Here is a 26,532-nt window from a genome sequence, read left to right as displayed (position 1 = left end):
GAGGGTCTTTTTTATTTTTTTAAATAATATCTTTAAGCACCATGATTACAAACATGATTGTTGTAAACAGAACACCCCCCCATTCACCAGTGCAACATTCCCACCACCAATGTCCCCCATCTCACTCCTCCCCCACCCCTGCCTGTATTCGAGACAGGCATTCTTCTCTCACTCATCAACATTGTCATGATAGTTGTTAGTATAGTAATTTCTCTAACTGCACTCACCACTCTTTGTGGAGGATCTTGAGCTGATTAATAATACGATCTAATTGATCAAATAGGATCATGCTGGCTATTCTCCTAAGATTGGGTTGAGAGGATGGGAGGCCAATGACCAAGTGGTCTCAGGTACATTGATGGAGATAAAAAAAAGACAAAACTAAATATCCTAGCCAAAGTCAACAACAATCAAACCAAGAGACCCAAACTCTAGCATTCTAAACTTTAAATGGGTCTCTTGTACTGGCAGGGTAGGGGGTAAAGAGTGGCAGTCTAGACTACTCTGGAAACATTGGTGGAGAGAGGTTGACACTAGCAGTGGGATTGTATATATGAAATCTAACTATGAAGGACTTTGTAAATCACAATGATTTCAATAAAAAATATTGGGTTGAAAGAGTGTCAAGGTGGAACCAGTAACACTAGGCAGGAGATGTCAGGGAAAGAAGAGGATGGCCTAGACTGAATGACAGCAAAATGGGCAGATTCCACATATATTTTGAAGGTAAAGCTGATAAGTTTTTTGAATGAGTTAGATGTGCTTTGAGATGAAGAAGAGTATAGAATGATTTAAGTATTGTAGTTATTTTTTTCTTTTGGGATCACGCCCAGAAGTATGCAGGGGATATGTAAGAAGCTCCAGTTCTTTAAGCAATCTCCCTGGCTTTCAGAATGACTCAGGTTTGGGCCAAAGAAGTTGGAAAGAGAGCTGTTATTTTTTGAGAAGGGGAAGAGCACTGGAGGAGAGGGCTTTGTGGTAAGTATTAGAATCTCAGGTTTAGAAATATTAAATTTGTGATATAGCTATATAGTCAAAAAGAATAACAAAGACATAGTAAAGATTAGAATTCATTTTGGAGGTGGGGATATAGGGCAAAACTCAATAGCCATTGGGGAACGGACATTATTGAAAGCAAAGATAAAAGATAGCAAAGAAGATAGTGCAGATGGAAGAGTAGAATAACAGGGAGGTATAAGCAAAAAGACTGAAGAGAAAGAGAAAAGACAGGCATACTCAACGACAAAAAGTCAATTAAAAAAATTGTTCAAGAAGGGACCAGGAGCCAACTGTGAAAAGATGGCTGATTGGTCGATATTGTTTGATTATGAAATTTAGCAATTTAGCAACTTGAGTGGTCTTTCTATGACAATGTCTGTAAAATGCTGGAGGAGGAAACCTTAGTGGATAAGTTTAAGAAATAGTGGAACAAGATAAATTAACTGCAGCAACTACATAAAACTTCTTTATGAGAACCCCTAAGCTCTATTTTAATCTGTGTCCTTATGGAAGAATCTGAGGATATATGCAGTTTTTACAGGTATATTTTGAAGTCCTTTGACCACAATGACTTTGTTCAACAGAAATCCCAATGGGGAACAGTCAAAATACCCTGGCCTTATTAAAATTTTAATTCAAAGCACTTGAAGACACTTTTTTCCCCTTGGGCTTCATAAGCTTACCTTGCTAGGTTTTTTCCCCCTAAAGTTACATAGTCATGTAAGTGATTCCATTGGAAAGGCTATTCTCCATTCTCTAGTGTATTAAATTTTTGATCAAAAGTCTAAGAACTACCACATGAAAATAAGATCAAATTCTACTTGAAAGGGACTGACTGATAGCAACAGAAACCACATCTATCAAACATTGATTATATCATGTTGTATAATACACAGTATTTGAAATTTTGAGTAAAATGATTTGTGCTTGAGTCCTAGATCCATTCCTTCTTTGCTGTGAGCATTTAAACAAATATTTAACTATTCTGGACCCCTGTTTCTGATGTGTGAAAACAGGATAACGATCTCACAGAATCAAATGTAAAATAAATGTTACAAAGAAACAAGATTAGCAACAAATGAAACCTACATATATATTGATTATAAATTGTTTTCTCACACATGCTTTCCCTAGACTTTGCCAGTCCTATGAAATAGGCACAGCTGGGCATGATTGTTCTTCCTACTTTAAGTAAGATAAACACAGAGTACTGAGATGCTAATGCACACAGTCATATGACTAGGAATTGTTGGAGTTGAGACCAGAAAGTTTTTGTTTGTGAATAAATTGTATTAGCCAAATGATATAGAACATCACATTGACATATTCCACTAAACATTTTTTGCTATAATAGTTACAATAATTCCAAATTATATTGTGCAACTTTCATTTTTAATGTGGCAACAATAAATCAAATTGCCTTAATAAAAATATTTATTTAAACTACCTTTTCAATACATGAAATTTCAGATACCAATCACAAAAAATTGGAGACTTTCTTAAAAACATGCCAATAATTTACTTAAAACTATGACATAGGATAGGGGTCAGCAAGATAGTACAGCTGGTAAGATTGTACAGCTGGTAAGGTTCTTGCCTCGGGTGTGGTCAACCCAGGCTCAATTCCTTTACTCCATTCCAGGCTCAATCTCTATACCTTGGGCCTGCCAAGAATAAATATTGAGCACCACTGAGTGTGGGCCAAAAACAAAAGAACCCCCAACCCAAACAACTATGACATATATCAAAGTTTTCAAACAAAATTTAGACTCTTATATGAGAGTCTATGGTATCAATATTTGCAAATAAAATCACACCTTAAAGAGTGAAATAAATATTAACTAATATGTATGATATTATTATACATATACACAATATACCATACATATAAATAATATACTATGTGTAAATATCTTGACCCAATAAACAATATCTTGACCCAAGACTGGCAGTGAGCAACACATTGGGAGAGGATGAAGGTAATAAGAAATCTCTCTCTTTTTTTTTTTTTTTGCTTTAGTGTTATTTATAGTTAGTGATAAGTAAAATGTTAAAGTTGTGGTTTTATGCAATGAATTTGAGATCAAAAGTTATTTTGAAGCCACACCTGGTGGTGCACAGGTCTTACACTATAGTAGGGCTCATAGAATCATATGGGTTGCTGATGATTGAACCAGGGACAACTGGGTGCAAGGCAAGTGCCTCACCCACTGTACTATATCTCTCTGGCCAGAGACCAGAAAGTTTTTTGTCTTTGAACTGTAAGTATGTCCATAGCCCTAATGTCCATGAGGTTTCTACATTGTCTGGGGTTACAAGGAGAAAGGATGGCCTATTGCTGAGGCCAATTTCAAAACCACACTCTTCCATTCTTGGTGCAGTGAGTAAAGGGGGTTGTGTCAGTACAATTCAGTAGGCTGGGTTATGTATATTTCAAAGATAGATGTCCCCCCAAACCCTAGAACTCCTTCTCTTGAATCTTTTTATCCCCCACCTAGTTCTTCTGCTTGGCTATCAAGTCCCTGGAAGAGACACAGTCCATTCAGTTCATTGAGCAGGAGCTCTAAGCACCTGGAAATCTTTGAAGGACAACTCTAAAAGTTTCTCTAGGGACTGGAGAGAAAGGACAGGGATTAAGGCACTTGCCTTGTTACTGGTTGATGTGGCTTGATCCTTTGCACTGCATATTGGCTCCTAAGCACCACTAGGAGTGATACCAGAGCACAGTTAGGAGTTAGCCCTAAGCAGAGCCAGGAATGCCCCAAACACTGCCTTCCCCTCAGAAGTCCCTGGATCTTGAATGTTTTAGAGCTGGGAAACATCTCAGATGCCATTGAGGAAACCCTGAATATTACTGATGAGGAAGCTGGATTTTGGAACTATGAAGGTAAAGGTTCAAGGACCCTGAGCTCACGTTGAACACTCCACAACTCCACAGAATAGGGACTTTAAATATAAATTCCAAAAGGTTTCTCAACTATTTCAGTGCAATGAATTTGTTTTAACTCTACTATGACATTAAAAAGAATTTAAACCACTTAATATAAAAACGGTAAGTGAAATTACCTCTTGATGGATAATCATGGTTTCTCATTTGCAGTTTAAGTGCTAGAAGACAAAGTGACTTTAAAACTGCTCATGAGGGGCCTGGAGAGATAGCACAGCAGCGTTTGCCTTGCAAGCAGCCAATCCAGGACCAAAGGTGGTTGGTTCGAATCCCGGTGTCCCATATGGTCCCCCGGGCCTGCCAGGAGCTATTTCTGAGCAGACAGCCAGGAGTAACCCCTGAGCACCGCAGGGTGTGACCCCCCAAAAAAAACTGCTCATGAGAGGACCCAATTTTCTGATAAGCAATTCCAAAGACCATGTACACAAATGCAGAAACAGACCTCTTTATGAGTGATGTCAGACAAGGAAAGAGATATTTGTGGCACCAGAACTCTGGAAAATGTAATTATTTATCTTTTTACAATTAATGAAAGAAAGTGAAAATGAAGCTTTCAATTCAAATCCTTTTTATCTGGATGAATCTTTAATTTTACATAATTAAAATGACTCCACAGTTCAGTGTGTTAAAATATGCAATTAAGCAGCATATCAAGGTTAAATGCCTACTGTTGTTGGCTCATTTAGAAATCGTGCTTCTGAACTTGCAAACAAGAATGAGTACCTGCTTGTACACTTTTATCCCTAGTGCCAGGGACAGCACACAGTTTGGATTTGACCTTCTAATCTGGAGCATCACTGCACACACTAACTCCTATCTAATGTAAGCTGGCTATTTAAAGAGTTTTCACTTCTCTTTTTCCAGTGGGATTATTATTTTGTTTTGTGTGAACAAAATGTTTTGAGACCTGGATGAAATTCTTTAAGTATTGATTCTATTTATTTAAAGATTAATTATCTCTTTTAAAATTCCCTTTGAGGGGCTGGATCGGTGGTACTAGAGTTAAGGTGTCTGCCTTGCCCACACTAGTTTAGGATGGACTGTGGTTCGATTCCCCTGGCGTCCCATACGGTCCCCCAAGCCAGGAGCTATTTCTGAGCACATAGGCAGGATTAACACTTGAGCATCAGCAGGTGTGACCCAAAAACCAAAAAAAAAAATCCTTTGAAATTAACACATCTTCAAAGCTGTGGCCTCCTGTTTGTTGAAAGTGTGCTAAGGTTCCTTTATTACAATTTTGACATTTCATAACTTGTGACCAATTTCAGCTGAGGCTGCTATCAAATTATCTGCACTCCTGGGAAAGGAGGGACTTAGGTAATTAGAGGAGGACATGAAGGAGGACAATAGGGGAGGACACAGAAATGCGACTACAGTATGTTCCCTAGAAACTTACTATAAGAGATAATGAGTGGTCTAACAGAAGGATTTCTTTCATATGTGGGACCTAAAGACACAGGATGAGAGGCAAAAGGCAAAATGTATTGGAGAATTTGTCTGCAGAATTATGGGGGTAAGCAAAACAGAAGGGACTTTTGAAACTTTTGTAAAAAGATGTGGGTAACCTGGTAGTTAGTCTGGTGATGAAATGTAAGATGTATGAAACTATCATTAAGAGTATTGTAAATCACAGTACCCCAATAAGGATATTTTCTAAATGATATTTTAAAAATTAACAAAAATAAATAATCTATCATTATAAAATGATAGTAATAAGTAATCTATCATTACTAAAACAAAGAATTTCATATGCAAATAATTCTAATTTATTTAAAATGTAACTTAAAAATTAAAGTATAATTTTATGTAATCTACATTTATTCTCTTAAGCATAAAATTGTAGTTGAGTGAAAAATGCTTTATAGTGTTCTATTTATAAAAAATTAAAATAGTAACCAGAATTTTAAGAAAAGAGACATTGTTCTGCAGAGACAGACTCTGATCCATGTTCCTCCTTTCTGAGTAATACTTTTGATGGAGCAGTTATTTATGGCTCAATAACACACTATACTGCTTCTCATCTGAAAACTATGTTACAGGATGATATTTTTTTATGTGGTGTAAAGAATATCTAGATAAGTAAATGTAATGTAGTAAAGGGGGGAATGCCTAGATCAGCCTTGATCTCAAAGTATAGGGAGAGGAAGGACAGAGCAAGAAAGAAATCAAGGGGGAAAAGAGAAGTAATGGAGAACACAGGCCAGGGATGTTCATGATACTGGTGATGTGGGGGAGTGGCATCTCTGTCTATCCAATACACAGACTTAACAACACTGAAAACATGAGATCTAAACTACAACAACCACAGAACTTTGAAATGTTCCTCTGAAGGTAACGGGGGTGGGGGGGGGTTTAGGGGAAGCGAGAGAAAGCATGGGAACACTGGTAGAGAGAGTTGACATTGGTGGTGGAATTGGCATTGAAATACTTTATGCCTAAAACCTAATTTTCAATAACATTGTAAATCATGGTTCTTTAGATAAGAATTTTAAAAAACAAAAATAACATTACAAAAGATTGAGTGTGAGTGAGAATTACATAACAAGTAGTTTTGAGTTTCTATGGTGTGTGGTTATGATTCTTTCTTCATGGTATGACTCTTCGAATAGGCTCTTGGAAATTCCTTGCTATATAGATTCATGGAGAACTTAAACCCATTTGGTGACTTTTTCAAGTGAATGAGGAGTGTGTGGCCACACTGCAAGAATTCCTCTCTTTCCCATAAAAGAGAATTCATGAAATGAGAACACTCAGGACACCTTTTATCAGCTGTGGACATAATATGTACATTTCTGGTTTTATTTTCTCTATAATACGCCCACTACTTATTATTGGTTGTAGGAGTTGATGACTAGCACATCAAAAAACTGGGAGATAACTGTGAAAGATATAGTATGAGATATCAGAACATGTACACTGGCTTTATTTTATGAGCTGTATCTTGAGATACAGTATGTTTACTTCCATAATCCCAGATAAGATTATGAAATAAATAAATTCTTTCAAAATTGAATGAACTAGATTTTCTGCTTTCTCAAAGCACTGCTCTGAAACCCAAAGGAAGTCTTGATACCTACAGACACTTGGTAATTATGTCAGGAAAAAAGGTAGTTTTATCAGGGGAACCATGATCCATAATATTGGCAGTAGGGTGAGTGTTTTTTTTGTCTGTTCTGTAAAAGAAGATTGATTTCCAAAAGGAACTTAGTAAATATTTTTTCTTGAAAGGGGTATTAGGCAAAATAGTTTGAGAATTTCTGTTTTAGGTATATAGAAGATAAATTTGATGGTAAAAATTGGCCTGGTTATTGGGGGCTGGAGAGATAGCACAGCGGTAAGGCATTTGCCTTGCATGCAGAAGGTTGCTGGTTCGAATCCTGGCATCCCATATGGTTCCCCGAGCCTGCTGGGGGCAATTCCTGACTGGAGAGCCAGGAATAACCCCTGAACATTGCCGGGTGTGACCCAAAAACCAAAAATAAAATATATTTAAAAATAATTGGCCTGGTTATTAAACATGCTTCAAAGGCATTAAAATAGGGGCTGGAGAAATAGCATAGCGGTAAGGCATTTGCCTTGCACCAGCCAACGTGGGAGGAACCCAGGTTCGATTCCCGACCTCCCATATGGATCCCTGAGCCTTACAGGAGCGATTTCTGAGCACAGAGCCAGGAGTGACCACCGAGTGCTGCTGGGTATGGCTGCCCCCCCCCCCCCCAAATAGTGTTTAGTGAAACTATGTTCACACACAAAATTACTGATTAGTCTTCAGTCAAACAATTTAACTTTGGAAGTTTCAACACTGAACAAGTGTTTAAGTAATGCCAAACGATAAAGGTTATTTTGTACAGCAATTGTCAAACTCGTTCAATTTCACAGAAACATGCAGGGTTGATTTCATTTTATACAAGGTTTATAAATCCTGTTGTGATTTTTTTACAGACCATATATATTGTGTGAGGATCTGAAATGCCTGCATAGCAAAGCAACTGATACTTTCTCAGAGTCCCAGAAAAAGAAATTCCAATTGTAAAATAAAAATTTAGCAACACCGTGATGTTTAATCAGTGTGGCCCGTTTCTTTCTGTTACTTTAGTGGATCATATTTAATACAGATATGTTGCTACTGATTTTAGTTATTTAGAACCAGATGGTGAAAACCATAAAAATAGTCACATGATACATGAAAATGGAACAGAAAAACCACATTACATCTAAATTTTAATTGGCCTCTTTCAACTTTCCCATAAACAGATTTAGCAAAGTGTTTCTAAACATTAACATTTAACTAAATCAACCAGAAGACAAGACCAATTTTGAAATCTGTAGAATGTAATCTATAACCCTTGCTGTTTTTAAATTAAGTTTAACATGTAGAAAAAAACAAACATTCAAACAAAAACAAGAAAAATAAAAAGCCTGGTCTTGTCTTTCCCCATTTTTTTCTGGATGTCTTTCTCTTTATGTCTGGTTAAAGGATGCCAAGAAAATTACAGGTTTTCAATACTGTACTGTGAATACAGTATTCTGGCCTATTATTGGGTGGTGGTAGGAATTTGAAGGGTAAAGTAGTGTTTTATTTATTTATTTTTAAGTGATAGTTTTATATGATTGAAGGAATTTTAAGATTTTTTTTATTATTATGGGGGAGAAAACATTCTACTACTGAATTATTCATCTTATTAAATCTCAAGTAAATTGAACAGAGACCTGTATATATACAATAAACCATCAACAAGAGCACCAAAATATGAAGAAAGCACAATCTAAACTTGAAACATGCAACATGCTTGCTAAAGTATATTTAAAATATACTCTTTTTTTCATACTTTATTTAGGACTGGCAACCCTAAGAGGAAAGTAGCTGCCTTTTTAGGAAGTGTCAGCACTTCTTTGCTCTGAACATTTTAAGTGTGTAGGCTACTTTTTATAATAATAATACCTGGTAGTACACAGACAAGTAGTGCTTGGGGACCACCAAGACCACTATATGAATCTGGGTCCTCACACAGCCAGGCTAGACAACTATTGCTCTAGTCTAAATTATTTTGGAAAAATGAGTTAATTTTTTTCCAATAAAAATACATATATTGGTATTTTCTGTCACCCCACCCCCATCTTCCTGCATAACCTTACCTGATGTTTTTCAACATTTTATAATAAATAAGGGAAACAAAGAGTTAATAGATTATACTCTTCTGAACTTCTCGATCTTCTTTCCTTTCTTCTTTTCTTTCTTCCTTCCTTCCTTCCTTCCTTCCTTCCTTCCTTCCTTCCTTCCTTCCTTCCTTCCTTCCTTCTTCCTTCCTTCCTTCCTTCCTTCCTTCCTTCCTTCCTTCCTTCCTTCCTTCCTTCCTTCCTTTCTTTCTTTCTTTCTTTCTTTCTTTCTTTCTTTCTTTCTTTCTTCTTTCTTTCTTTCTTTCTTTCTTTCTTTCTTTCTTTCTTTCTTTCTTTCTTCTTCTTTCTTTCTTTCTTTCTTCCTTTCTTTCTTTTTCTTCTTTCTTTCTTTTTCTTTTCTTTCTTTCTCTCTCTTTTTTCCTTCTTCCTTCCTTCCTTCCTTTCATCACCCTCCCATCCTCCCTCCCTCCTCCTCTTCCTTCCTTCCTCCTCCCCTTCCTTCCTTCCTTCCTTTCCTTCTTCCTTCCTTCCTTCCTTCCTTCACCCCTCAATTTCTCCTTCCTTCCTTCCTTCCTTCCTTCCTTCCTCCTTCCTTCCTTCCTTCCTTCCTTCCTTCCTTCCTTCCTTCCTTCCTTCCTTCCTCCTTCCTTCCTTCCTTCCTTCCTTCCTTCCTTCCTCTTCCTTCCTTCCTTCCTTCCTTCCTTCCTTCCTTCCTTCCTTCCTTCCTTCCTTCCTTCCTTCCTTCCTCCTTCCTTCCTTCCTTCCTTCCTTCCTTCCTTCCTTCCTTTCCTTTCTTCCTTCCTTCCTCCTCTCCTCTCCTTCCTCCTTCCTTCCTTCCTTCCTTCCTTCTCCTTCCTTCCTCCTTCCTTCCTTCCTTCCTTCCTTCCTTCCTTCCTTTTGTTTTTGGGTCACACCCGGTGGCACTCGGGTTACTTCTGGCACTGTGCTCAGAAATCCCTCCTGGCAAGCTCAGGGGACCATCTGAGATGCAAGGGATCAAATCTGGGTTGGCCATATGCAAGACAAACACCCACCATCTGTGCTATCACTCTGGCCTATCTTTATATTTCATAGTTTATAAGCATAATCAGCAATGGTCACAACATTAAATGTAACATTAAGGTAGATACTAATAGATGCTTATATTTGAGACCTGTTAAAGCTGAAGAGTTTTTAATACTTAGAACTAGAAATAAGTTGAAGAGTTTTTGATGCTTACAACTAGAAATAAACGAACTTGCATAATTCAAGGATGGATTTAGTTTCAAATTAGGAATAAAAAGTACAAGGGATGAAGAATGTGGTTCAATGATACAGTATATATTTTGCATTTATGTGGTTCTGAGTTTAAGTACCAGTTACCAGAAACAAAAGATAAAACAGTTAAATACTTTATAACCAAAGACAGTAAAGTTTTATCCCCAAAATTGGCTTAAAATATAAAAGAAAAATTAAAAAATTATCTTGAATAATGAATAGATACTTCCATTGACCTGGGGGTAGTACTTCTGTATCACTCACCAATGTCTTATTTCCTATCTTAGTTTCTTTGTGTTTCAGAATATGTGTGTGTGTGTGTGTGTGTGCGCGCGCGCGTGCACGCATGCGTGTGTGTGTGTGTGTGTGTGTGTGTGTGTGTGTGTGTGTGTGTGTGGCTGCCGAGCAATGACCAGGAGGCTTCTCTTAAGCATTCCTGGTGATACTCAGTATTCCTGGTGATACTTCAGACTCTGAAGACTTGAAAATTCAGTGCTCAGGTCCTTGAGAGTAAGGTGCTTTTCAGATGCAAAGGTGCTGGGAGTCAGCAGGACCAATCCCCTATCTTTGAGCTATTTGCCTGGCTTTGGGAGAAGATAGTTTCTGTTGGAGAAGAGATGAGGATCTCTGAGTATTCAGACAACATAATTAAAACTGAACCAAGTAACTATTGAAATTTCTGACTTTAAATATTTGGGACCAGTGACACAACCTCTAAGAGATTCAATCCAAATTCAAAGATAATTGTGAATATTGTTATTAAAGTGCTAATAGTTAGTTTTCTGTATGATTTCTCAGGTGTTGTTTTCATCATGCAAAATAGCTGAATTTATGAAGAAGTAGAAGTCACTTGTAACCATGTTTTTAAAATAAAATTATAAAAAAGAAGCAGTCTCTTTAAATAATATATAAATGTATAAAATAAATATATCATAGTCACTAACTTAATAAAGAGAGGGGAAATTGGAATGATGTATTTAAAATAATAATGAACTCAGAGAGTTCATTAGTGTAAAATGGTTTATTTTAACTGTGTAAACTTCCTGACTAGAGACTAGAGGACAGTATGTGACTAGAGTCTAGTCACTAGACATTATTTAAAAAATGAGGCAAATTATACTTACAGAGGTACTTGAGGGAAAACATGAAGAGTATCATATTTTGTACTTGCAGTGTTAATGTAAGAGCTCCGCAAAGCAATCTTACCTTTGTTTTCTGCCTTCAGTTCTTCAGCCATCAAGCTGTCTTGTCGGTTACCAAGAACAAATGCCAGAAATGAGAGGATCAGGGCATCCAATATCCCAATAATAGCCAGGATGTATGCCCAGCGGACAGAACAAGCTCCGAGAGTGTACTTGTCTGTCTTTTCTCCACACATTCGTTTTACTTCATCTGAATCCCAGCCATCAGGGAAAATCATACAGCCAAGCACAAGGCAGGCAGCTTAAGAAAGACAAAAAAAAAAAAAAGATGTTACCATCAATTTTATATTTGGAAAATATTTCTACAGTATGTCAAATCACTGTTTGGTTCCACATGTAAAGAACAGAAAACCACACTATTGTCCGACTCAGATTCTTTTTTTTCCTGGTTGACTGTGGAGTGAAAGGAGCTCTGTGCAGTGAGCTTGCACATTCCAAGAGACATGAAGGTATGCTGATCTACAAGACAACAGTGAAAAAAAGAATTCTAGTGTGTTTTTTCTGGGAAGGCTTCCATTGTAAATAGGTCATAAGGAATCATAACACTGCAGAATGACAATTCAATGCTAGCTTTGAAAAGCTATGACAACAGTCAGATAAGGGATTAGGATAGCAGAAAAAATACCAGAGTGTATATTGACTTTGAGTCACAGTAAAAAGTAATTTCAATCAGTGAACCCCCTACACACATACATACATACAGCACACACACAGAGGCAGCCACTGTGAAATGTTTCTTGACAAGATACCACATGCAATGCACTCTGATATTTTTTATTCTATTCTCTGTTCTATCTCAAATTTTAAAAGACTGAAAAATATGGCAATGTAGTGTGGCACTGCAGAATTTTTAAGGGAATTCAGAAACTCAAGGAAAATACTTATTTTATGTTTCCCAAATATCTTTGTGGGACTCATTTGAGCAACTTTTATAAGAATGAATTCTTAGAAAATGAAAGCAAGTAAGTAGCTATTGTTGCCATTCTCCTTATCTCTAAAAAATTTATCGGCTAGTGCAATAATATCTGATTGTGGTAAATTCATCAGCTCCTACCTATCCTTTTTAATTCTTTAAACCAACACTAATTAAGTATCTCCTATGGAGTACCACATATGATTCTTGGAACAAGTAATATAGGAGTCAGGATTTTATTTATTTATTTTTTTTGGTTAACAGGATTGGTTTTTGTTAATGTGGAGCCTATGTGTTGGCTAGAAAAGAGGCAAACATTAAGCAAGAGCAAATATGTATATAAAACAGTTGTCAGTTGTCATAAGTACTGGGTAGGAAAGAAATAAAGAGTTTAGATGGAGAATTATAGGTGGGTTTTTCTTTAGAGATGTCGAACAGGTGAGGTGCCATCTCTTGCAAAAGTTTTAAACGGAATTATCTTAAGCATTCAACATGCAAAATTGACAGAAAAGATGTTCCAGAAAATGACACATACAAAGTCTCCAAAGAAGAAAAGAAACTGTGTGCTAGAGGAGCTTAAAGGAGATGAGAGGGCGGAATAGAGAAATGATCATGTAGAGGTTGTTTCCAGGGCAAGCAGCTTAGAAAGATTGATGGCAACACTAAGATAGAGTCCTGTGACTAGTAAGACCAAAGAATTCCCAAAACTGTCAAAAAGTATTACTCTCCACACTACTACAAAAGGCAGATTAAATTTTTTTAGGGCTGAGTAAAATTTTTGCAATGGCTCTTTTGCTGAAAGTAACAAAAAGCAAACTTTTTTTTTTTTTTTAAAGGTTTTGGGGCCATACCCAGTGGTTCTCAGGACTAATTCCTGATTTTGTACTCAGGGATCACTCCTAGCAGGCTCATATGAATCATATGAGGTGGCAGGTCAGCTGCATGGAAGGCAAGTGTACTACCTGCTGTTGCTGTACTATAATTTTTGATATGTGATTTAAAAAAATGGAGGTATCAGTTTCCAATAGTATTGAAGTTACTGTTTTATGGTTGCAGGGGTGTGTTGCGCCAGTGTGTCAGAATCTCTCCAACATTGTCTATTGGTCTCTCCCCCACACAGTCTAAATACTACTTAGACTACTCAGCTCCCTGTTCTTTTGATTATGTCTTCGGGTTTGTTACCCTTGGGAACTGTAACTGGGAACTCTTCTTCTTTTTCTTTTTTCCTTTCCTTCTTTCTTTCTTTCTTTCTTTCTTTCTTTCTTTCTTTCTTTCTTTCTTTCTTTCTTTCTTTCTTTCTTTCTTTCTTTCTTTCTTTCTTTCTTTCTTCTTTCTTCTTTCTTTCTTTTCTTTCTTTCTTTCTTTCTTTCTCTTTCTTTCTTTCTTCTCTTTCTCTCTTTCTCTCTTTCTCTCTCTCTCTTCTCTCTTTCTTTCTTTCTTTCTTTCTTTCTTCTCTTTCTTTCTTTCTTTCTTTCTTTCTTTCTTTCTTTCTTTCTTTCTTTCTTTCTTTCTTTCTTTCTTTCTTTCTCTCTCTTTCTTTCTTTCTTTCTTTCTTTCTTTCTTTCTTTCTTTCTTTCTTTCTTCTTTCTTTCTTTCTTTTCTTTCTTTCTTTCTTTCTTTCTTTCTCTCTCTCTCTCTTTCTTTCTTTCTTTCTTTCTTTCTTTCTTTCTCTTTCTTTTTCTTTCTTTTTCTTTTCTTCTTTCTTCTTTCTTTCTCTTTCTTTCTTTCTTTCTTCTTTTCTTTCTTTCTTCTCTCTCTCTCTCTCTTTCTTTCTTTTCTTTCTTTCTTTCTTTCTTTCTTTCTTTCTTCTTTCTTTCTTTCTTTCTTTCTTTCTTTCTTTCTTTCTCTCTCTCTCTTCTTCTTTCTTTCTTTCTTTCTCTTTCTTTCTTTTCTTCTTTCTTTCTTTCTTTCTTTCTTTCTTTCTTTCTTTTCTTTCTTTCTTTCTTTCTTTCTTCTTTCTTTCTTTCTTTTCTTTCTTTCTTTTTCTTTTTTCTTCTTTCCTCTCTATTTCCTTCTTTCCTTGCTTCCTCCTTGCTTCCCTCCTTCCTTGCTTCCTTCCTCCCTTCCTTTTCTCTTTTCTTTTCCCTTCCCTTTTCCCTTCCCCTTTTCCTTCCCTTTTTCCTTCCCCTCTTCCTTCTCCTCTTCCTTCCCTTTTCCTTCTCCTTCCTTCCTTCCCTCTTCCTTCTCCCTCCCTCCTTCCTTCCTTCCTTCCTTCCTTCCTTCCTTCCTTCCTTCCTTCTTTCCTTGCTTCCTCCTTCCCTTCCCTTTTCCCTTCCCCTTTTCTTCCCCTTTTACTTCCCCTTTTTCCTTCCCCTCTTCCTTCTCCTCTTCCTTCCCTTTTCCTTCTCCTTCCTTCCTTCCCTCTTCCTTCTCCCTCCCTCCTTCCTCCTCCTTCCTTCCTTCCTTCTCCTTCCTTCCTTCCTTCCTTCCTTCCTTCCTTCCTTCCTCCTTCCTCCTTCCCTTCCCTTTTCCCTTCCCTTCCCCTTTCCCTTCCCTTCCCCTTTTCCTCTCCCTTCCCTTCCCTTTCCCTTCCCTTTTCCCTTCTCCTTCCCTTCCCTTCCCTTCCCTTTTCCCCTTCCCTTTTCTCTTCCCTTTCCTTCCCTTCCCTTCCCTTCCCTTCCCCTTTTCCCTTCCCTTCCCTTCCCTTTTCCCTTCCCTTTCCATTCCATTATATCCCCAAATGAACAAGACCATCAGCATTACTTTTGGTTTTCTGACTCATCTTCACTTGCATAACATCCTCATTTTTCGTCTAAGTTGTAGCAAACTACAAGATCATCTTTTCTCACAGTTGTGAAGTATTTGTTGCACATATGTATACAGAGAGAAATGGAATTTTTATTTTCAAAATCTAAGGGACATGGCTGTTTAAGGAAGTCTTAAGATAAAATCTAGGGTAATTATATCATGTCTTTTTTTTCCTGGGGGAAAATGTCTAAGAAACATACTCTGGCTGTTCTCAGGCTATGCAAGTCATAGAAACATGCCAACTTTATAAATAGATTTTTATCATTTAAATCCAATTAAAATACATCCTATTCCTCTGAAAGCTTTGTGAATATATAAATTTTATCCACCCCTCCAATCCTCCACTTTTTGCCTTTTTTTTCTTATTTTTGTAATACAAAGACCTCTAAAAGTTCTTATATATTTAACTTAAGTCATTGATATAGTTAAAATTAAGACTCAGTGTCTTCTTTGGAAAGCTATGCTTTTACAGTCTGCACCATTGCTTGACTGCTCTAATAAATTCTGCTTTCTGACATTCTATAAACTAAAACCTTATTAACCTGCACTATTTGTACAAATACTGAAAGTTAACAGTTGTTTCTCTAATCCTCAACTAAGAAGTTACTTGCAAGATTCCAGGCCTAATTACTTAGTCAACCAAAGATTAAATATTTTTTCTTGGCTTTATAAATAATTGTTGCTGGTTAAGAATTGATCATCCTATAAGATGCAGTACTATTCCTCTACTAAACATTGCAGTTTACATTGCACCAGAACATTTGATTAATATGGACACGCTTCTTTCTGTCCACACTGAAGAATTAGTTCCAATTGGGCTATTATCCCAAAAATTGGTTTATTATTAGAATGCCACCTTCTTCACAATCATATATTCCCTTCATTTCAGCAGCAGGTTTACAGGAAGTATATTAGGGAACATCCTTGCATACTAAAAAGAGCTGACAGCATGGAGGTGAGCATAGACGAATGATGAAAAGAAACCTGTGTACTCAAAGTCCACTGCCACAATGACTTAGGATTTGGACTATATAATAAGGAGCCCTTGTGAGGGTATGACTATTGATTTCAATTTTAAACATTTTCTAATTGATGAGGAAGCGTCCCTCTTCTCAAAGGAAGTTCTGTATAGAGGCTCTGATGGCCACAAAGGGCTTTTCTGAACTAGTACACAAACAACTAATAGTCCCCAGAGCCACTAATTGCTCTGGCATTTTTCTTGCCAAAGAGCTGAATGTAACCCCTCTGTGAAGAATACATCCTTAGAAAATCCACAAATATTCTTAATTAGGTCTTTCTCCAATGGAAAATAAAGCAGGATGAAAAACACCACACACCACACACACACACACACACAATTGGGGGTCTATGATTTGAATCACTTGAGCCAGCTGATACTGCAGGTTCAACTTCTTAGTCAGGACTTTTGAAGTTGTGAACCGAAGAACTGCTTCTTTTATGGACAGGAAGAAAAAGTCTAAACTCATTCTTGAAAAAGTCTATGCACTGTTGCACAAAAGCATGATAAATTGCCTCGTGTTGCTGAAGCACTCAAGGGGAACTTGGTTGGGGGGGGAGGAAAGGGAACCTGAATTCACTTAACTATCAACTATTCAGGGATATTGAAGAAATAGATGCCAGCCAAGTTGCCAGACTGCAGAGAGAGAACTTCCACATGAGGATCATCACTCTAAACCCCTGACAAAGGGGATATACAAATCATTTCTACTGCTTCTTCCTCAGTACATGGGAGGCAAATGGAACCTAAACTTAGTATTTGTGCTATTCATAAAGGCATTCTACTTATATGCCAGTTGACATCTGGAAACCAAACACTCCAGGATATAAAAATACAGAGGTGTTGGGCCAGAGAATTAGTATAGTGGGTTAGGTGGTTGCTTGCCTTACATATGGCCTTTAAGCACCATTGGGAGTAATCTCAAAGCACAGGGCAGGGAGTAAACCCTAAGCACAGCCAGGTGCTGAAACACCCTAAAACAACCTGAAACAACAATAAAACCAAATAACCAAAAATTTTTTACAGAAGTGGAGTATCTTGGGATACTCTTAGTAAAGCTTGGTTTTATATTTAGAATAATTTTATGTGCATTTAGTTTGGGGAGTACAAAAGTTACAATAACCTTTCAAAGTTGCAGTGAGTGACAGGGAGATAAATTTGTGGTTAGTGCACATACATTGTATGTATAGATTCAGAGTTTATCCCCATACATCTCATGGCTCCTCAAGTACTGTCAGGTGAGCTACATTGACGACCCTACAAACAAACCCTAACTTGAGCTGAATTATCTGTACAAGTCGCTAATTTTCCCCAAATAAATCAGAATTTTTCTCTTATAAGTACAACATAGTTTTTTTGTTTTGTTTTGTTTTGGAGTCACACGTGCCGTCAGTGCTCAATGTTTACTCCTTGGATCTGCACTTAGGAATCACTCCGAGTGGTGCTCAAAGGACTATATGGGATGCTGGAGACTGAACCTGGATTAGCCATGTGCAAGGCAAGTTGCTCTACCTGCTCCAGCCCCCCATCTCTGGCCCCAATTACTCTAGTTTGTACTCTAGTTTGCTACTGGATGACTTTTTGATAGTGATCTTGGAATCAAACAAAAAACTTGAAATCATAAAGCTAATTGTACATATGATAATAATAGCTGGTATTTATCAGTGCTCAGCATGAGTGGGGCAAATACACATGAATCATTTCTTATAATTCTCACAGACAGCTAGTGGAACATGAAGAGAACACGTTTTCCTTTCTTTCTTTTTTTAAAATAATGTTCTTTATTTAAGCAGATATGACTTACAAACATAATTGTAACTGGATTTCAGTATACAAAGAACACCCCCCCTTCACCAGTGCAACATTTACCACCACCAATGCATCATCCTGAGAACAGTTCTTTCTGCTGACTACCCACAAGATTTTTCCAAACTGTGGTTGGTCCCTTCTACTTCTATTCCTCTCATGAGCAAGTTCCTGAACTTAGTGCTTGATCCCTCATCCTTCTAGCTTTCCTTAGGAGTTGTTTGCCTCTTGTGCTATTCATTTCACACGGGTAGAGCTTCCTGTACTGCAGGAGAGGAGGAGGATCAGTAGCATTAACTCAGTAGCATTAGGGGCTCTCTGAGGTGAATAGCTGAAGCCATATTCTTCCTTCTAAGCTTTCTCATCATATAGGGCAAGTTTTGGTCTCCTCCCTGCCAGCCTCTTCTTCCAGCAGAGTGTCACAGTGAGGAAGGTGAATGAAGTCTGGATGAGGGCACCCATGTGGCCTCTTTATGGTGCGCACCTTCTTCAGGGGTGGAGGATGGCTGCCTGCTGGTTATTTCCTCACATAGGTGGGAATAAGTTAGTGCACTGGTTTACTGCCTTTTTATTATAAGGTCATTTATTTCGGGCTTCCCATTCCCATCCTGATACTCTCCAAAGGTCCTATCTCTTCACAATCACCCTAGATTAGAATTTCAACATAGGGATTTTTTTAAAAGACCACTCAGATAGTTTTAAAATTATTAAAATCAAACACTTTGCATACATCCATGATTATTAACAAATCAGAGAATAAAACCCCACAATTCAGAATAGCATTTACCACTTCTAGAGTGCAAGAGAATGGTGTTGGTCATGTTTTATAGTCTTAGTTGTATTATAAGGTTGCTGGCTATGCTTTTTATTATGCATCAATACTTATTATAACCAGTTGCAAAGTGGACTCCCCAATGTATCATACTTCCCTATTTTTCATACTTTTGAAAAGGGATTTTTTTTGAGTGTCTCCCAAGTGGTGCTCAGGTGACCTAGGACTTCTTCTAGCAAACCTAGGCCAAACCTTCCTGTGGTTCAGTGTGAGAGTGGGGGTTCAATATAAGGGTGGGTCAGTGTGTGTGGGTCGTCAGTATGAGGGCCAGAGGATGTGGTGCTGCTAAGACCCTGCAGTGCTCACTGGTCTTGAAGGCTGTCTGCATCTGGTAATGAGGGAGGGGGGGATAAGGCTAAGGATAAAGAGGTGGGCTGCATTCATTAGCTCTGGTATGATCTCTTTATCCCTGTATAAATTTGGAAGGGACACAATATTTATTTAGTCCACTGCAGAGAGAAATAATAAATGGTTGTCATTCATTGACTTCATGAATAACCCCCAGCCTTGATCTTTTCTTTTTCACATGAAAGAACAAGTGCAGACCAAAGAAATTTCAAATAAGCTGTGTTCAAGTGAACAATTGGCAGCATCTGAATTAGACAATATAGCTTTGGAATAAATGTTTTTAACACATCCACATGCTATTATGTTTTAGTTATAACAACACAGATGTGTGTGAAATCACTTTAGGATATTGGATTTCATACTAAGAACACTTACAGAATCTTGGCAGTGCCTAACATGTTTATGATTAGAGATTTATTCTGAGTACAACAGTGAGTACTAAAACGATGCCTTGAAACTGTTAGCTCTTATATACATAAATATTTCTCTTGTTTATACTAGTATTTTACCTAATCAGAATTTTGTCTTAGATGTAGTGCCAAGAACATTAGAGTAATTATAAATTCCAAATGTGTGAATTGGGAATTAATGAGCTTTTATTGTATAATATAAGTATATTTGGATTTATGCATATTTCACAAGAAAATCTATCCTTCTTTTCCCCTCCCATTGGATATCTGAAGATGACAATGTTTTAGACAAATACTTTTTTAGGAAAGTGCTCTTCACAGCAATGATCAGAGATTACCAGAGCCACACTTGGTAGTGCTTGGAGAAGAAAGGTACTAGGACTGAGTATAGCAGGTTTAGAGCTATCTCCCAAGGTAAGCATTTTTCATTTCCTCTTAAAAAACATTTATTCATTAATATTATATATAATGTACATATACACATAAATGTGTGTTTATGGCTATGAATATTATTTTTATATTATTCATTTATAAGTGATTACTTGTCTATAGTATAATTTATTCTTCAAGTAAAAAAAAAAGATATGAATCAGGGGCCAGGGAGTTACTACAGCAGATCAGGTGCTTGTCTTGCACTCAGTTACAATCCTCAGCAGCCCATATTGACTTCTGAGTGCATCAGAAATAATCCATGAGGGCTGCCTTGTGTGGCACAAATCCACCCCCCTCCAGTAAAGGTATGGATCTATTAGTTTCTCATCTATATTTTAGTGAAATATTTTTTATTTTAGGTAATTAAAAACTTTTTCCATATCCAGTGTTTTTTTTTATTATTATTATTTGTTTGTTTGAGGTGGAGGGATACACCCTGCAGTTCTCAGGGCTTACTCCTGCCTCTGTTTTCAGGGATCACTCTTAGCAGGACTGGAGGGACCATATGGTTCTGGAGATTGAGCATAAGTCAGGCATATGCAAGGCAAGAGCTTTGCCAGCTATATCATCTTTCTAGCCTCTAAAGCCAGTGTTTTACTTAGCATTTCAGCAAACTCAAAACTGTTCTGCCAGATCACAAATATGTTTCAGTTTTATAGGAGTGTGCCTGCCTGAGGCCACATTTTTACATGCTAGAATCTATATTTCATTTCAGCCATAGTTTGAAGTCATATTAAAAAAAACTCTGTGTAGGGCTTCTGTAACTGTTCTTCTAGAAAAATACATTTTAGCCAGGATAATATCCAAAACGAGGTAACATGGACTAATAACTGCTCCTCTGTGGCATTGTTTCACGTGGCTATTTGTGCCAAGGCTATTTTATATGTAAAACAGGGAACCTAGGACTAGATAAGTATTCTCCAAAGTGGGTGACACTACCCTCTCTACCAGTGTGTGTGTGTGTGTGTGTGTGTGTGTGTGTGTGTGTGTGTGTGTGTGTGCGCGTGCGTGCACGCACATTTGCATGGATGCATTAAATGATCCAGATTTGGGGGTGGGATGAGGCAGTGTAGTTGCTTCTGGTACAAGGAAGGGGTTCTTTCTGTTGGTTCAATTAAAGAAGGTTGATGTTCAGGGGATGGTGAGAAATTCTTCACCTGAAAAAGGCCTGGTAGATCAAATAAGTTTTGGCAACTCTGGCCTAGATTCTTTAGTAGTTTGCCTGCCATTTGCCTCCATTACTCATTTTTAGCAATGCATAAGGATTTTTCCACACATTTCTGCAACACATATTCTGGGACATAATTGAGCTTATGGAAACAACTTAGAAGCTGACCCTGTATCTTCTGTGCAGCAGAGAGGAGAGAAGGTGCCAGCCTTGTTCCCAACTCATGCTCTGGGACTTATGTAATGCCATAGTTGGCTCGAGTTAAAGTCAGGAATCTTAGGTCAATCTAGCCACTAACATTTTATTTCTCACTGCAAGGGGTGACCTTGGAACAAATGAATTTCTTCTTAGTGAGGACTAAATTTCTCAAACCCGTTAGTCCCCAAAGAGACAGAGTGCCCATTTCTAGACACTCTCCTAAAACAGAATTTGGCACTAGCATTAGAGTGGTGAACTTTTCATCCACACAGCTTGATAACTATTTAATTCTCCAGAAGTGCCTAGAAACTTCAAATGGCAAAAAATTAATTGTTTAAAGAAACTGTGGAAAAATATTGTATACAAAAAGGTCAAAGTGTAATCCTAAGAAATTTTAAGAATGTTAAGTGCTTTTTAGTCTTTCATAAGAAATATAAGTGCAAATTTGAGGCACACTTAAAAATTAATATTAATTAAGATGTTAAGGCACCATGATTTAAATAGTTATTATTAGATGAGTTTCAGGTATGCAATGTTCTAACCCCAATCTTCTAATACCAGTGTAACTTCCTCTACCAGTGTCCTTTCTCTCACACCCCAGGCAGCCTCCTTGACAAGAACATTTTAAAATTTGGTTCTTGTAGTTTTTTTCATATGTACAAGTACTGTTGGTTTGTAGTTTAGATAGGTACACGGTACCCCACCTCTCTACCACCAATGTGTTTGAGGTCCCTGGTCCTTATCCATTACTTCCTGTCCCCTTTCCCCTTAGTTTCATTCCTTCCCAGTCCTCATTTCTAGGCTCAAGGGCTAGGGTAATCTTTGAGACCATGGATTCCCTTTATCTGTTATTATTCTATATACCACAAATAAGTGATACCATCCACTAGTTGTCTTTCTTCTTTATACTTTCTCCCCTAATATTATATCCTTCAGTTCCACCCAAGAGGCAAACACTTTTAAACACATTTCTGAGTTATAGCTCTTCAGTACATCTTTCCCACAATCTCAGCATAAAGGATTTATAAAATTATTATGACAGCCATACACTAAACTAGAAGCCCTCAAACTTATTTGACCTTTTCCGTTAAAAACAAAACAGATTTATTACATCCACAACAAAAACTGCTAAGAAAAAAACAACTGTGGTAAATTGTTTGATTTTTTTCTTACTTTCCCCATTTATATTTAAAATTTTTTTTTTCAGACTTTCATTCTTTTATCTGCCTTTAAAACAACTTATTATGACTTTGGAAAATAAATAGTTTGAGAACCATTAGGCTACTATGGAGAATATTGCTGATTTGGAACAAGAAATTATCTCAAGAAAAGCTGAATAGAGACTAGTGGTAGGCATGCAAAAAAATTGAGAACAAAACAAGGTCAAAAAAGGTGAAAGAGGTGTGTGTCTGTCTCCTGTCCTGTCGCATGAAACTCTTGGGAGTGGGTCAAAAAGAGGCTTCAGAAGAGTACGGACACTCCGCTTCACTACGCGGCCATGATCTCTTTCTAAGGAAAGAACACCATCCCAACAAGAAGGAAAAAAAATCGCACTAAGAACTGTTATGGATCACTGAAGCCCAGCATTTCTCTCTGGACTGTCTTCTCTGCTGCATGCTCAGGCCTAAGATTTGATCCCGTGAAAGGCTTCATCTATGGAGGACTCCCCTCCCTTAGAGGCAAGTCGACCCACCCAGAAAGGGTGGAGCCAGAGGAGTGTGGCTGGGTACACCATTTAGCCAATGAATACCACCACAACACGTAGAAAAACCCACAATACAAGTGTGGCAATGGGGAAACAACGCAGGCCAGCATCAGACATAGAGAATGAAGATGACAATTCTGATGACCAGATAATGACCATCCAACTAATCAACCTCTCAGATAAGGACTTTAGTCAAGCAATATGGAAGACGCTCAAAGAACTCGAAGAAACCATGGATCGAGTTGAACAGAACACTAACAAGAAACAAGAAAATATGAAGACAGAAATAACAAAATTCCAAACTTAAATAACATGTCAAATAACAGGCCTGAAAAACTCAGTAAACAAAGTGAATGACAAAATGGATAAGCTCTGGGACAGGGTAACAGAAGCTGAGAATAGAATTGGTGCTGTGGAAGATGAGATAAATAACAATTTCATACAGTGGGAGATTGGAAAAAAACTTAAAGCAAATGAACAGACAATGGAAAAATTAGTCAAAGAATGGGAACAGATGAAAATAGAAGTCTATGATAAGCTCAACAAAAACAACTTAAGAATCATTGGAGTCCCAGAGACCCAGGAAGAAAATTTTCAGGAAGAATCAATGGTCAAGAACATCATTAAAGAGAAACTTCCAGAGCTAAAGAATATATGTGATCAAATCCTGCATGCTCAAAGAGTACCAACCAAAAGAGACCCCAGAAAAAATACCCCAAGACACATCCTAGTCACAATGACGAATCCCACAGATAGAGACAGAATTCTGAAAACAGCAAGATCAAAAAGGGAAATTACATTAAAGGGAGCATCCTTGAGATTTACAGCAGACCTGTCACCAGAAACACTCAAGGCCAGAAAGCAGTGGTGGGATATTATGACAAGACTAAATGAAATGAATGCTTCACCTAGAATACTGTACCCAGCAAAACTTACTTTTTGGTTTGATGGAAGAATACATGGTTTCACAGACAAAAAACAGCTCAGAAATTTTACAGACTCAAAACCAGTCTTAAGAGAAAAACTGAAAGACCTAATTTAAGACAAGACTAACCAAAAGACACACCAAATTTCGATATAAAGATGGCATTAAATCCCAGGACAATTCTTTCTCTCAATGTCAATGGACTAAATGCACCAGTCAAGAGACACAGAGTGACTAAATGGATCAAAAAACTCAATCCAACCTTCTGCTGCCTACAAGAAACGCACCTGAATAGTCAGAACAAACATAGACTCAAAATAAAAGGCTGGAGGAAAATTATCTAAGCAAACAACACCCATAAAAAAGCTGGAGTGTAGGGCCCAGAGAGATAGCACAGTGGCGTTTGCCTTGCAAGCAGCCGATCCAGGACCAAAGGTGGTTGGTTCAAATCCCGGTGTCCCATATGGCCCCCCGTGCCTGCCAGGAGCTATTTCTGAGCAGACAGCCAGGAGTAACCCCTGAGCACCGCCAGGTGTGGTCCAAAAACCAAAAAATAAAAAGCTGGAGTGGCCATACTAATATCAGATAATGCAAACTTTATACTCAGGAAGGTTGTAAGGGACAAAGATAGACATTTTATATTAATCAAGGGGTATGTAGAGCGGGAAGAAATCACTCTCCTAAACATATATGCACTGAATGCGGGTCCAGCAATATATTTAATACAATTGTTGACAAATCTTAAAAATAATATTAATAACAACACAATAATTGTGGGGGACCTCAACACGGCATTGTCAACACTTGACAGGTCAACCAGACTGAAACCCAAGAAGAATATACTAGACCTGAGGAGAGAAATGGAAGAAAGAGGCCTAGTGGATATATATATATATATATATATATATATATATATATATATATATATATATATATATGACACTCCATCCCCAGAAATCTGGATACACATTCTTCTCCAATGTACATGGGACATTCTCCAGGATAGACTACATGCTGGCACATAAAACATACCTCCATAATATCAAGAGGATAGAAATATTGCAGGCTACCTTTGCTGACCACAAGGCTCTGAAATTATTTGTGAATTTCAAAGGGACACAGAAGAAAAACTTTAACACCTGGAAGTTAAACAGCCTCATACTGAATAACCAGTGGGTCCAAGATGAAATCAAGGAGGAAATCAAAAGGTTCCTGGAAACAAATGATAATAAAGACACAAACTATCAGAACTTATGGGACACAGCAAAAGCAGTACTGAGAGGAAAATTTATAGCTTTGCAAGCACACATCAGGAAGGAAGAAGGGGCTTACCTGAGTAGCTTAATGACTCAGCTCATAGAACTAGAAAGTGCTCAACAAAAGGACCCAAAAATAGAGAGACAGGAGGAAATAACAAAGCTGAGAGCAGAAATCAACAAAGTGGAAACCCAAAAAACAATCCGAAAGATCAATGAAAGCAGAAGTTGGTTCTTTGAAAAAATAAACAAGACTGATAGACTACTGGCAAACCTAACAAAGAAAGAGAGAAAGAGAAACTTGATAATTCATATTAGGAATGAAAAAGGAGAGATCACGACTGATATGGCAGAGATTCAAAGGGTAATCAGAAACTACTTTGAGAAACTCTACACCACTAAAAATGAGAACCTGGAAGAAATGGATAAATTCTTGGACTCTTATAATCTTCCACGGTTGAAGGAAGAGGATGTAGCATATCTAAACACCCCCATCACTATTGATGAAATTAAAATGGTAATCAAATGTCTGCCCAAAAACAAAAGCCCAGGCCCTGATGGATTCACTAATGAATTCTTTCAATCTTTCCAAGAGGAACTACTACCAATCCTGGCAAGACTCTTTCATGAAATTGAACAAACAGAAACACTTCCAAATAGCTTTTATGAAGCCAACATCACCTTGATACTTAAACCAGACAGAGATGCTATGAAAAAAGAAAATTACAGACCAATATCACTGATGAAAGCAGATGTAAATATCCTCAACAAAATCCTGGCAAATAGGATTCAGTGCCTCATTAAGAAGATTATTCACTACGATCAAGTAGGTTTCATCCCAGGAATGCAAGGATGGTTTAACATCTGTAAATCTATCAACATAATACACAACATCAACAACAAGAAAAAAAAATCACATGATCATACCAATAGACTCAGATAAAGCATTTGATAAGATCCAACACCCATTTTTGATCAAAACTCTCAGCAAGATGGGAATGGAAGGAACCTTTCTCAGTATAGTTAAGGCCATCTACCACAAGCCAGAGGCAAATATTATCCTCAATGGAGAAAAGCTGAAAGCCTTTCCTCTAAATTCTGGCACAAGACAAGGCTGTCCTCTCTCATCACTCCTATTCAACATAGCACTGGAAGTACTTGCTATAGCGATTAGGCAAGAAAAAGATATCAAGGGAATCCAAATAGGAAAGGAAGAAGTCAAGCTCTTATTGTTTGCAGATGACATGATA

At 37.5% G+C, this 26,532-nt stretch overlaps 1 protein-coding gene across 3 annotated transcripts in view; it reads right to left on the bottom strand.

Moving 5' to 3' along the window:
• The window catches only part of LHFPL3 (LHFPL tetraspan subfamily member 3), a 650,778-nt gene that overhangs the window by 211,740 nt on the left and 412,506 nt on the right, over window positions 1-26,532 (bottom strand). For all 3 annotated transcript variants that reach the window (XM_049783636.1, XM_049783642.1, XM_049783630.1), the window contains exon 2: window positions 11,528-11,764. In XM_049783636.1, the coding sequence (XP_049639593.1) occupies window positions 11,528-11,764 (237 nt within the window). The remainder of the gene's footprint in view (window positions 1-11,527; window positions 11,765-26,532) is intronic.

This window comes from Suncus etruscus, chromosome 1, assembly GCF_024139225.1.
Source record: "Suncus etruscus isolate mSunEtr1 chromosome 1, mSunEtr1.pri.cur, whole genome shotgun sequence".
Taxonomy (NCBI): domain Eukaryota; kingdom Metazoa; phylum Chordata; class Mammalia; order Eulipotyphla; family Soricidae; genus Suncus; species Suncus etruscus.
This window is presented reverse-complemented; position numbering and strand designations above follow the sequence as displayed.